We start from the raw sequence: 14,335 nt of genomic DNA on the forward strand, positions 1-14,335 counted from the left end.
GCCCAGACCATTGCATGCCTTGAAAATAAAGGCTGAGACCTTCAATTTACTGCTGCGGCAAGAGCAGGGCACCAGCTGTGTGTTCTCACTGTGCCCTGCACCAGAGCCGGACTATTCTTTTAATCCTTCTCCCATTCTGCCCCACAATCCCCACTCCCACCTGCATTGTTTCTTGCACTTTTATCCAACTCCCACCTGCAAAAACCTTAGATCCCGCAAATCTGGCAAGAGAGAGATATTCCCAAATAAAAAAAGGTTACACACACACGCGCACACACACACACACACACACACAATTCAGACACAATTTTTACTACTAAAAGAATAAAACAAATCTTGCTTAAACCATGTAAAAATACTTTAACTCCTATTATAATAGACATCAGATCTCTTTCTATCCCTCGGTTAAATTTAATTATTGAAACCTTTATTATTTTTTAAAAAAGAAAAACTTCCTTTCCATTGCTGAAATTCTATTTATGACAAACTGACGAGAGATTTAGTGTTTTCCAGCAAATTACCTCAGTTTGGTTTTTTTGCCCACCCAATCCTGCCTGCAACAAAGTACATTTTACCACTCCTGCGATTATGGCAGCGGGTCCTGTGGGATTCCTGACCCGCTGCAGGGCTCTAACCTGTACCACCGCGGCCACCTACCTTGTCGGCTCGGTCCCTCTGGACTCCATATTTCCCCCCAAAGCCTTTAGCTGCATCTGTCTGAGAGGAATGCTTCTCAACATCAGCTATGTACTCGTGGCCCAGTGCACTCTAGGAAACCAAAAAGAATAGTGGCAGGCACCACCACTGTTCCTATCCAACAGAGAGGACAGACACACTGACAGAGTCAGTCACCACTTAATTCTGGTCTAGCAGTCAAGACAGACACACGGGCAGAGGCACAAACAGAACATACTGCACTGCCATTTAGTCCCACTGACTAACACACCCTGCTTGAGCCCAGGCCCTGCTCTGACAGACACTTGGCTGAGCTCTAGGGCAGCATCCCCGGAGCCATTCCCACACAGTACTCATGACCTGATTACATTCGATATGGGCAAAAAGAGGACTGTCCCACCCAGCAGTACATACACTTGGTGCTTCAAAAGGGCTAATTTCCCAATGGTGAGGAAACTGGTTGGAGGTACAGAAAAAGAGCTACACAAATTATTCAAGCGCTGGAGAGAATGTGGTACAGTCAGAACCTTAAACGGGGGGAGGAGGGGGAATTTGATAGCTTCTTTCAACTACCTGAAAGGGGGTTCCAAAGAGGATGGCTCTAGACTGTTCTCAGTGGTAGCAGAGTACAGAACGAGGAGTAATGGTCTCAAGTTGCAGTGGGGGAGGTTTAGGTTGGATGTTAGGAAAAACTTTTTTCACTAAGAGGGTGGTGAAACACTGGAATGCGTTACCTAGGGAGGTGGTGGAATCTCCTTCCTTAGAAGTTTTTAAGGTCAGGCTTGACAAAGCCCTGGCTGGGATGATTTAATTGGGGATCAGTCCTGCTTTGAGCAGGGGGTTGGACTAGATGACCTCCTGAGGTCCCTTCCAACCCTGATATTCTATGATTCTATGATTAAAGAGCCCAATCTTTCTGGCTTATCCAAAAGATCAAGACTTGATAACAGTGTATAAGTACCTTCACAGGGAGAAAACCCAAGGCGCTAAAGGGATTTTTAACCTAGCAGAGAAATGAAGAAGAACAAGAACAAGTGACTGGAAGCTGAAGCCAGACAAGTGCAAATAAGAAATAAAGCATAAATTAATAGCGAGCGAGATTAACCACTGGAATAAACTACCAAGGGTTTCTCCATCTCTTGATGTTTTAAAATCAAAACCAGACGCCTATCTTGAAGAGATGCTTTAGCCAAACACAACTTATGGGGCTCAATAGAGAAGTAATGGTAAAATTTAACGACCTGTGATATACAGGTCAGACTAGATGATCTAATGGTCATTTATGTCCTTAAACTCTCTGGGCTGTGAGCCCACCTGCATCAGCGTGTTCAATTCTGGGACCCTGAAGGGTATGTAACTAGGAGGAATTGGACAGATTTAAGAAACGGGATGTTTATGATAATTAAATCAGGAGATATTCCGTCAGGGAGATGGATTTGGCTGGGAATCACCCATCAGGAGAAAGGTTGGGGGCCCCATCATGTGGGACATTTAAAGTTAGACGGACAAAGCTCTACTAACAGTTCATTAGGAATAATCCTGCTCTGGTCCATGGGGAGGGAGATGGGTGGGACTGCACAGACCTATTCCACTTCTAACGTCTGTAAATCTCTGCTCCTGCTCTTTCCCTGCCGGGGAACAGTCACTCAGACAGACCCATCCCCCCACTGCTGGGACAGGGAACTCTCTGCAGAGCACAGACAAGCCACAGCAGCTTTTACCTTATCCATTCGGTCCTGCTCTGTTCCAAATTTGCCCCCGTAGCCATAAGAGGACTTGGGCCCAGCCTCCAGCTCCTTCTTCTTGATGACTTCATGTTCCTCAGACACCTTGCTCCTTAGCTGGTGGATGCTGGGAAGAAAGAGAGGGTCAGGGCAAATCACTACGAAACCCTCAGACTTGGTCCAACCCGACAGTTGTTACTCTCCATTACAGACTGGAACACGCTGCAATGCAGCCTGTATCATGATCAGTGGAACCTGAGTCGGAGGGCCCATTTTCCCTGGAGGGATTGTTATTAACAGGACACCAGTGGAACAGGGAATGTGAGAAGTGAGGCTGGAAGCAACTCAGCCACAGGGTTTAATAAATCCAATTGTTCAACATAATCTACATCCAGCCTCACTCTTTGCAAATGAAACACAGACCAGGCCTATGGCATTGCCTCTTCAGACCCATCAGCGCACTTCACAGCCAGGGGCCACATCATGTGCCCAAGGCTCGGGCGCTCCCCAGTGAGGCAGATCTGAACTCTGCAGTCTCAGCGCAGCAACCTCATGTAATGAAGCTCTGGAGATTTGGATGTGAAAATGAACAGTCCATTCAGCATGATGCTCCCTTCCTCTTGTGCACTATTACATTATTTACACTTTCCCTACATATTCCATTTTCTTCATGTGGCAGATTTTTGCACTGACAATGTAGGGCAGCGCTGAAGAAGTAATTGGGGAAGCTGGTGGTTGGTGCAGCTAGGGTGACCGGACAGCAAATGTGAAAAATTAGGATGGGGCTGGGAGGTAATAGAAGCCTATATAAGAAAAAGATCCCAAAATCGAGACTGTCCCTATAAAATCGGGATATCTGGTCACCCTAGGTGCAGCCAGTTATGAGGGAAGTGGGGATTGGAACCAGGAAGGAGCAGGAGACATTCTGGGAAGTGAGGTAAGCACATTCACTGATCACTCTGTTGCCATGGTCAGCAGCAGGGAAGTAGTTTCAGAGTTAACACCCCATTGGTAGGACGGGTTTCAGTGTAACAGCTGTCTTAGTCTCTATTCGCAAAAAGAAAAGGAGTACTTGTGGCACCTTAGAGACTAACCAATTTATTTGAGCATAAGCTTTCATGAGCTACAGCTCACTTCATTGGATGCATACTGTGGAAAGTGTAGAAGATCTTTTTATACACACAAAGCATGAAAAAATACCTCCCCGCACCCCACTCTCCTGCTGGTAATAGCTTATCTAAAGTGATCACTCTCCTTACAAAGTGTATGATAATCAAGTTGGGCCATTTCCAGCACAAATCCAGGTTTTCTCACCCCCCAACACCACCACAAACCCACACAGAGTAACAGCCGTGTTAGAAACTGTTGAATTGGAATTCATTTGCAAATTGGATACAATTATCTTAGGCTTGAATAGAGACTGGGAGTGGATAAGTCTTTATGCAAGGTAACCTATTTCCCCTTGTTTTTTCCTACCCCCACCCCCCCAGACGTTCTTGTTAAACCCTGGATTTGTGCTGGAAATGGCCCACCTTGATTATCATACACATTGTAAGGAGAGTGGTCACTTTAGATGGGCTATTACCAGCAGGAGAGTGGGTTTGTGGGAGGGGGGCGGGGGGGTGAGAAAACCTGGATTTGTGCTGGAAATGGCCCAACTTGATTATCATACACACTGTAAAGAGAGTGGTCACTTTAGATAAGCTATTGCCAGCAGGAGAGTGGGGTGGGGGGAGGTATTTTTTCATGCTTTGTGTGTATATAAAAAGATCTTCTACACTTTCCACAGTATGCGTCCGATGAAGTGAGCTGTAGCTCACGAAAGCTTATGCTCAAATAAATTGGTTAGTCTCTAAGGTGCCACAAGTACTCCTTTTCTTTTTGCGAGTAGAGACTAACACGGCTGTTACTCTGAAACCTGTCATTATGCAAGGCACTGCATTTAGCCATATGGAGTGGAAATCTATCAACTGCATGAAAAAACTTGTACAGATACAGACAGACATCATCTTCCTTTCCAAATGCAAACAGATGGACATCGTACCAAAAGGACTGAAGGTAAAAAATCCATTGCAATCTACACACCACACAGACTATGCTGACAGCTTGTGCCACACGCTCTCAAAGAAACTGCGGAACCACCTGATCAACATCCTTTACCGCAAACAGGGAAAGATTAAGAATGAGCTCTCAAAAATGGATACTCTCATAAAAAACCAACCCTCCACACAAACTTCCTCGTGGCTGGACTTTACAAAAACTAGACAAGCCATTTACAACACACGCTTTGCTTCTCTACAAAAGAAAAAGGACACTAAACTATCTAAACTACTACATGCCACAAGAGGCCACAGCAATGGTTCCCTCAACCCACCCAGCAATATTGTTAACCTATCCAACTATACTCTCAGCCCAGCAGAAGCAGCTGTCCTATCTCGGGGCCTCTCCTTCTGCCCCTCCACCCCCACGAACATGATACAGTTCTGTGGTGACCTAGAATCCTATTTTCGACGTCTCCGACTCAAGGACTATTTCCAACATACCTCTGAACAACATACTAATCCACAGAGACCTCCCTACCAACACTACAAAAAGAAGGATTCTAGGTGGACTCCTCCTGAAGGTCGAAACAGCAGACTGGACTTCTACATAGAGTGCTTCTGCCGACGTGCACGGGCTGAAATTGTGGAAAAGCAGCATCACTTGCCCCATAACCTCAGCCGTGCAGAACACAATGCCATCCACAGCCTCAGAAACAACTCTGACATCATAATCAAAAAGGCTGACAAAGGAGGTGCTGTTGTCATCATGAATAGGTTGGAATATAAACAAGAGGCTGCTCTGCAGCTCTCCAATACCACTTTCTACAAGCCATTACCCTCTGATCCCACTCAGGGTTACCAAGAGAAACTACACCATCTGCTCAAGAAACTCCCTGAAAAAGCACAAGATCAAATCCGCACAGACACACCCCTGGAACCCCGACCTGGGATATTCTATCTACTACCCAAAATCCATAAACCTGCAAATCCTGGGCGCCCCATCATCTCAGGCATTGGCACCCTGACAGCAGGATTGTCTGGCTATGTAGACTCCCTCCTCAGGCCCTAAGCTACCAGCACTCCCAGCTATCTTCAAGACACCACTGACTTCCTGAGGAAACTCCAATCCATCGGTGATCTTCCTGAAAATACCATCCTGGCCACTATGGATGTAGAAGCCCTCTACACCAACATTCCACACAAAGATGGACTACAAGCCGTCAGGAACAGTATCCCTGATAATGTCACAGCTAACCTGGTGGCTGAACTTTGTGACTTTGTCCTTACCCATAACTATTTTACATTTGGGGACAATGTATACCTTCAGATCAGCGGCACTGCTATGGGTACCCGTATGGCCCCACAGTATGCCAACATTTTTATGGCTGACTTAGAAAAACGCTTCCTCAGCTCTCGTCCCCTAATGCCCCTACTCTACTTGCACTATATTGATGACATCTTCATCATCTGGACCCATGGAAAAGAAGCCCTTGAGGAATTCCACCATGATTTCAACAATTTCCATCCCATCATCAACCTCAGTTTGGTCCAGTCCACACAAGAGATCCACTTCCTGGACACTACAGTGCTAATAAACGATGGTCACATAACCACCACCCTAAACTGGAAACCTACTGACCGCTATTCCTACCTACATTCCTCCAGCTTTCACCCTGACCACACCACATGATCCATCGTCTACAGCCAAGCTCTGTGATACAACCGCATTTGCTCCAACCCCTCAGACAGAGACAAACACCTACAAGATCTCTATCAAGCATTCTTACAACTACAATACCCACCTGTGGAAGTGAAGAAACAGATTGATAGAGCCAGAAGAGTTCCCAGAAGTCACCTGCTACAGGACAGGCCCAACAAACAAAATAACAGAACGCCACTAGCCGTTACCTTCAGCCCCCAACTAAAACCCCTCCAACGCATTATTAAAGATCTACAACCTATCCTGAAGGATGACCCAACACTCTCACAAATCTTGGGAGACAGGCCAGGCTTGCCTACAGACAGCCCCCCAACCTGAAGGAAATACTCACCAGCAACCACATACCACACAACAGAACCACTAATTCAGGAACCTATCCTTGCAACAAAGCCCGTTGCCAACTGTGCCCACATATCTATTCAGGGGACACCATCACAAGGCCTAATAACATCAGCCACACTATCAGAGGCTCGTTCACCTGCACATCCACCAATGTGATATATGCCATCATGTGCCAGCAATGCCCCTATGCCATGTACATTGGTCAAGCTGGACAGTCTTTACGTAAAAGAATAAATGGACACAAATCAGATGTCAAGAATTATAACATTCATAAAGCAGTCGGAGAACACTTCAATCTCTCTGGTCACGCGATTACAGACATGAAAGTTGCGATATTACAACAAAAAAACTTCAAATCCAGACTCCAGCGAGAAACTGTTGAATTGGAATTCATTTGCAAATTGGATACAATTAACTTAGGCTTGAATAGAGACTGGGAGTGGATAAGTCATTATGCAAGGTAATCTATTTCCCCTTGTTTTTTCCTACCCCCCCCCAGACGTTCTTGTTAAACCCTGGATTTGTGCTGGAAATGGCCCACCTTGATTATCATACACATTGTAAGGAGAGTGATCACTTTAGATAAGCTATTACCAGCAGGAGAGTGGGGTGGGGAGGTATTTTTTCATCCTTTGTGTGTATAAAAAGATGTTCTACACTTTCCACAGTATGCATCCGATGAAGTGAGCTGTAGTTCACGAAAGCTCATGCTCAAATAAATTGGTTAGTCTCTAAGGTGCCACAAGTCCTCCTTTTCTTATTGGTAGGACGGGGGCAGTTCTTGTAATGGAATGCTAAACTGTATTATACTGTTCAGCCACTAGGTGGCACTATGCATAAAACACCTTATTTAAATGAACCTCAACCATACCTGGCAGAGCATTAAAGGATCTTATGCTGAACAGAGCTAGGGTGTATAAGCTCTGTAACCAGTCCATATCTAGCACAGGGACATGACATGGTATCAGGAGTAAACTACAAACAAAAATAGAAGTACCAAAGCAACAAAGAATCCACATGCCCCTCTTCAATGACATGGAGAACTTCAGCTTTGACAAACCTTCAGAATGGACAGACTAGAAACAAGATTTTGCAAGATTTCGCTTTGCTGCTAAGCTTCACAAGGAAACTGGGGATACACAAGTTATCTTCTTTAATTTATGCTCTGGGGAAACAAACAGAACATATCTTTAAATCCTTTGACTTTACTGAAGACAGTCACAAGGATGACTATTAAAGAGTTCTGGTTATGTTTGAAGCATACTTTATACCTCAGAGAAATGTGTTTTTATGAAAGAGCAAGTTTTCACCAGAGAATTCAAGAACCAGGGGAAAATGTAGAATGTTTTACAAGAGTTCTGCATACATTGGCTGAAATCTACAGTTTTGGGGAATGCAAAATATGAAAATATCAAGAACAGATTGGTTATGGGGATAACAGATAAAACCTTTCACAGCAGCTACAGCTTAAGAGAGTTTTAATCCTAGCCATAGCTATACATAGAGCAAAGGTTAAAAGTCATTATCATAAAACCTCTGTGGCAAGGAGAGAGAATTCCTAGCCTAAGAGGGACAAATTCCAGCCTACATGCACAAGGTGTGTAAAAAATCATATCCCAAGAGCTGATCCATATCCAGCCAGGGGGACGTGGTGTAATAAATGCAGGAAATACCCTGCACTAAGGAAGTCAGGGAGTTGACTCAAACTACAGACAATCAAGCACTATTCTTTCTTGGATACGTCACTTCTGAGGACACAGAGCCTGTCTGGAGAGTAAAACTGAATATTCATGGCAAGACTATTGACTTAGGAGCTGATGTCACAGTCATCTGAGAAGGGACTTACAGTCACTTTCAGGTTTCAGAGTAACAGCCGTGTTAGTCTGTATTCGCAAAAAGAAAAGGAGTACTTGTGGCACCTTAGAGACTAACCAATTTATTAGAGCATAAGCTTTCGTGAGATGCCTCTCCCAGAGCTGAAGTCACCTGACACAGCTCTGACTAGCCCTGGAGATATTCTGAACTTGGGCCAGTTCACAATAGAAACAACTTTCAAAGACAACAGCTTTGCATTCAGGGTGTATGTGATTAAAGGACCACTGACCATCAGCCTTCCCAGCTGCAGCGTGGCAGCCATGATGGGCCTAGTGAGAAATGTGAAAGAAATTGATGGAATATTGGGTCATATTGGACTTTGAAAGGAGATCCAATACAAATCACTTTAAGAAAAACTGCTGAACCATATAGTGTACATACACCTCATAGGATTCCTACCCCTTAAAGTGGAAACTGAATTAAACAGAATGAAGTGGATTGGCATGATCAAGAAAATCTCTGAGCCAACAGCATGGTGTGCCCCAATGGTACCATTTATAAAGCAAAATGGAAAAATACAGATATGTTTGGATCTTAAAACCTCAGTGAAGGAGCTGTGAGAGAACAATATATCCTCTCAGCACTGGATGACTTCCTTCCCAAAATGAAAGGAGCTACAGTATTCTGCAAGCTGGATGCCTCGAGATTCCAGCAGATTCCTTTATCCAAAGAAATAAACTACATTTATCATAGAATCAGAGAATCATAGAATATCAGGGTTGGAAGGGACCCCTGAAGGTCATCTAGTCCAACCCCCTGCTCAAAGCAGGACCAATTCCCAGTTAAATCATCCCAGCCAGGGCTTTGTCAAGCCTGACCTTAAAAACCTCTAAGGAAGGAGATTCTACCACCTCCCTAGGTAATGCATTCCAGTGTTTCACCACCCTCTTAGTGAAAAAGTTTTTCCTAATATCCAATCTAAACCTCCCCCACTGCAACTTGAGACCATTACTCCTCGTTCTGTCATCTGCTACCATTGAGAACAGTCTAGAGCCATCCTCTTTGGAACCCCCTTTCAGGTAGTTGAAAGCAGCTATCAAATCCCCCCTCATTCTTCTCTTCTGCAGGCTAAACAATCCCAGCTCCCTCAGCCTCTCCTCATAACTCATGTGTTCCAGTCCCCTAATCATTTTTGTTGCCCTTCGCTGGACTCTCTCCAATTTATCCACATCCTTCTTGTAGTGTGGGGCCCAAAACTGGACACAGTACTCCAGATGAGGCCTCACCAATGTCGAATAGAGGGGAACAATCACGTCCCTCGATCTGCTCGCTATGCCCCTACTTATACATCCCAAAATGCCATTGACCTTCTTGGCAACAAGGGCACACTGCTGACTCATATCCAGCTTCTCGTCCACTGTCACCCCTAGGTCCTTTTCCGCAGAACTGCTGCCTAGCCATTCGGTCCCTAGTCTGTAGCGGTGCATTGGATTCTTCCATCCTAAGTGCAGGACCCTGCACTTATCCTTATTGAACCTCATCAGATTTCTTTTGGCCCAATCCTCCAACCCTCCAATCAGACCCTTTGAGAGATTTTGCTTTCGAAGATTACCAGTGCACCTTTAATTTTCCAAAGACCGATGGCAGAACTGTTAATGAAAACAAATTGAAGTTGTAGTTTCATGGATGATATTCTGATATATGGATCTTCAATGGAAGAACACAACAAAACACTCACCCTAAGCCGAATTGGTCAGTGTGAACTGAAGCAAAACAAGGAAAAATGTGTTTCCTGCCTACCCCAAATTGAGTTTTCAGGATAGACAATAAACAAAGATGGGATCTGTCCTAGCCCTGAGAAAGCCCATGCTCGGGCATGTAGGAATGTTATCAGGAGGGCCAAATCGCACCTGGAGCTGCAGCTAGCCAGAGATGTCAAGAGTAACAAGAAGGGTTTCTTCAGGTATGTTGGCAACAAGAAGAAAGCCAAGGAATGTGTGGGCCCCTTACTGAATGAGGGAGGCAACCTAGTGACAGAGGATGTGGAAAAAGCTAATGTACTCAATGCTTTTTTTGCCTCTGTTTTCACTAACAAGGTCAGCTCCCAGACTGCTGCGCTGGGCATCACAAAATGCGGAAGAGATGGCCAGCCCTCTGTGGAGATAGAGGCGGTTAGGGACTATTTAGAAAAGCTGGACGTGCACAAGTCCATGGGGCCGGACGAGTTGCATCCGAGAGTGCTGAAGGAATTGGCGGCTGTGATTGCAGAGCCACTGGCCATTATCTTTGAAAACTCGTGGCGAACCGGGGAAGTCCCGGATGACTGGAAAAAGGCTAATGTAGTGCCAATCTTTAAAAAAGGGAAGAAGGAAGATCCTGGGAACTACAGGCCAGTCAGCCTCACCTCAGTCCCTGGAAAAATCATGGAGCAGGTCCTCAAAGAATCAATCCTGAAGCACTTGCATGAGAGGAAAGTGATCAGGAACAGCCAGCATGGATTCACCAAGGGAAGGTCATGCCTGACTAATCTAATCGCCTTTTATGATGAGATTACTGGTTCTGTGGATGAAGGGAAAGCAGTGGATGTATTGTTTCTTGACTTTAGCAAAGCTTTTGACACGGTCTCCCATAGTATTCTTGTCAGCAAGTTAAGGAAGTATGGGCTGGATGAATGCACTATAAGGTGGGTAGAAAGCTGGCTAGATTGTCGGGCTCAACGGGTAGTGATCAATGGCTCCATGTCTAGTTGGCAGCCGGTATCAAGTGGAGTGCCCCAAGGGTCAGTCCTGGGGCCGGTTTTATTCAATATCTTCATAAATGATCTGGAGGATGGTGTGGATTGCACTCTCAGCAAATTTGCGGATGATACTAAACTGGGAGGAGTGGTAGATACGCTGGAGGGGAGGGATAGGATACAGAAGGACCTAGACCAATTGGAAGATTGGGCCAAAAGGAATCTGATGAGGTTCAATAAGGATAAGTGCAGGGTCCTGCACTTAGGACGGAAGAACCCAATGCACAGCTACAGACTAGGGACCGAATGGCTAGGCAGCAGTTCTGCGGAAAAGGACCTAGGGGTGACAGTGGACGAGAAGCTGGATATGAGTCAGCAGTGTGCCCTTGTTGCCAAGAAGGCCAATGGCATTTTGGGATGTATAAGTAGGGGCATAGCGAGCAGATCGAGGGACGTGATCGTTCCCCTCTATTCGACATTGGTGAGGCCTCATCTGGAGTACTGTGTCCAGTTTTGGGCCCCACACTTCAAGAAGGATGTGGATAAATTGGAGAGAGTCCAGCGAAGGGCAACAAAAATGATTAGGGGACTGGAACACATGAGTTATGAGGAGAGGCTGAGGGAGCTGGGATTGTTTAGCCTGCAGAAGAGAAGAATGAGGGGGGATTTGATAGCTGCTTTCAACTACCTGAAAGGGGGTTCCAAAGAGGATGGCTCTAGACTGTTCTCAATGGTAGCAGATGACAGAACGAGGAGTAATGGTCTCAAGTTGCAGTGGGGGAGGTTTAGATTGGATATTAGGAAAAACTTTTTCACTAAGAGGGTGGTGAAACACTGGAATGCGTTACCTAGGGAGGTGGTAGAATCTCCTTCCTTAGAGGTTTTTAAGGTCAGGCTTGACAAAGCCCTGGCTGGGATGATTTAACTGGGAATTGGTCCTGCTTTGAGCAGGGGGTTGGACTAGATGACCTCCTAAGGTCCCGTCCAACCCTGATATTCTATGATTCTATGAATGTATTATTAAAATCCAACACCTCTTGGCTATGAGGGGTAAATCAAGAAATTGCCTTCAAATGATCTATACAGCTCCAGTTCTCAAGTACTATGATGTGAACAAACCCACAATGGTCAGTGAGGATACAAGTAACTACGACCTATGTATTGTTGCAACAACAGGGCTTGGAGTGGAAGCCATATGCATTTTGCTCTTGCACACTCACAGAAGCAGAAAAATTATATGTACAGATTGGCAAGGTGTGCCTGCCAAGTGTTTGGGCATGTTACATCTTTAACAGATATCTGTGTGGACTAGATTCATTTACGCTGATAGCAGACCACAAACCACTTGTAACTCTCAGCAATGGAAAAGACCTGGATCAAGCACAGCTGAGATGCCAGAGTCTATTACTAAGGTTAATGCGATTTAATCCAATTACTAAATATATTCCTGGGAAGAATCTGGACTAGCAGACATTCCATCATGGAGCCCAGCACCACACACAGCTACCCATGAGCTCAAAGATGACGTAAAGGCGTATGTGGATGCTATGGACACATACAGACCAGTGTCAGGAAAGAGACTACTCCAGCTCCAAAAAGCAACTACAACAGACACACAACTTCAGGAAGTTCTAAGTTACATTGGGGTGGCTGGCCCAAGTACCTAAACCACGCTAACGAAGTGACAAGAGACTACTTTGCAGTGCGTATTACGTGAGTCAAATGCACTCATTGTTAAAGGCAATTACAAACGAAATGAGAAGAGAAATCCTAAACTTCGTCCATGAAGGGAATCATTGATTAACTAAATGCCATGAATGGGCCAACCAGTCAGTGTGGTGGCCAGGCATCAGCAAGGACATAAAGTATCTGCATGTGAACCTTGCAGAACTAATAGACCAATACAACACAAAGAACCTTTAATAACAACACCCCTACCAGATAGGCCTTGGAAGAACTAGCTGCAGATTTATGAATATTCAGAGGACATCATGACCTTGTCATCATGGACTATTTTCCCAGGTGTATAGAAATAACATATTTGACAGACATACCATATCATAGTTTTATTGAGAAACTGGTGCACTTTTGCTCACTTTGGCATTCCAGAACAGCTAGTGACAGACAATGGACCACAATTCACTGAAACAGAATTTACGTTATTCTAAACAAAATATGATTTTGATCATATTACTAGCAGCCCACGTTACCTCCAAGTAAACGGAAAGACAGAGAGCTGCACAGACAGCCAAGAAATCATACAGTAGGAAGATCCATTCTTTCCCCTTCTGAGTTACAAACCAACACCAATAGCAGCTACTTGATGTAGTCCAGCACAACTCCTAATGGGAGGACAATTCAGACCAAGTTCTGAAAAGAACCTATTTCCAAAATGGCCAGACATGAAGAAAGTGACCAAACTGGATAAAAGCCTAAAAAAAAAAAAACCTTATGAACACTTTTACAGCAGACGTCACTCAGTTAGAGAGCTGCCAGGCCTAGAAACTGGTGACTGTGTTCAAGTCAAATTGGATGGAAAAAATGGATGGACAATTTCAGATATCGTTGTTTAAAAACAACAAAAAAAGAATTCCACTCCCAGATCATATGTGACCAAGACTGACTGTCAACTCCTACAGTTTGTTCTTCAGCAACAGCAATCAATAGAGAAAACTCTACAAATAGCAGGTGCAGAAGACAATGACTCAAGGATTCCAAACCAACCAGTCAATTGTTGATACTAATGGAAGACCAAGCTGTTATGCCTTCAGGTAGAGTAATTAGAAAAACAGTGTGATTCAGACACACTTAACTTAGTGTTCTGTACTGAACTTCAAAGACCGTGTAATAATGTAAATGGTAGGAATGTAGAACTTAAAGAGGGAGATGTAATGGAATGCTAAATTGTATTTTACTGTTTGGCCACTAGGTGGCACTTTGTATAAAATACATAAATGAACCTCACCCATAGCCTGCAGAGCATTAAAAGATCTTATGACTGCCTAGGAAGAATAACGAGGAGTCCTTGTGGCAGCTTAGAGACTAACAAATTTATTTGGGCATAAGCTTTCGTGGGTTAGAACCCACTTCATCAGATGCATGGAGTGAAAATACAGGAGCAGCTATAAATACATGAAAGGATGGGCGTTGCTTTACCAAGTGTGAAGTCAGTCTAACGAGATAAATCCTGCTGTTAATTGATTTATCTCATTAGACTGACTTCACACTTGGTAAAGCAACGCCCATCCTTTCATGTATTTATAGCTGCTCCTGTATTTTCACT

The 14,335-nt window shown here is 44.5% G+C and overlaps 1 protein-coding gene across 3 annotated transcripts in view; it reads right to left on the reverse strand.

The window, feature by feature from the left end:
- The window catches only part of LOC140905553 (hematopoietic lineage cell-specific protein), a 60,174-nt gene that overhangs the window by 23,524 nt on the left and 22,315 nt on the right, over nucleotides 1-14,335 (reverse strand). For all 3 annotated transcript variants that reach the window (XM_073329073.1, XM_073329074.1, XM_073329075.2), the window contains 2 exons: nucleotides 2,397-2,526; nucleotides 658-768 (listed from right to left, as the gene is read on the reverse strand). In XM_073329073.1, the coding sequence (XP_073185174.1) occupies nucleotides 658-768; nucleotides 2,397-2,526 (241 nt within the window). The remainder of the gene's footprint in view (nucleotides 1-657; nucleotides 769-2,396; nucleotides 2,527-14,335) is intronic.

Source organism: Lepidochelys kempii, chromosome 1 (genome assembly GCF_965140285.1).
Source record: "Lepidochelys kempii isolate rLepKem1 chromosome 1, rLepKem1.hap1, whole genome shotgun sequence".
Classification (NCBI taxonomy): domain Eukaryota; kingdom Metazoa; phylum Chordata; order Testudines; family Cheloniidae; genus Lepidochelys; species Lepidochelys kempii.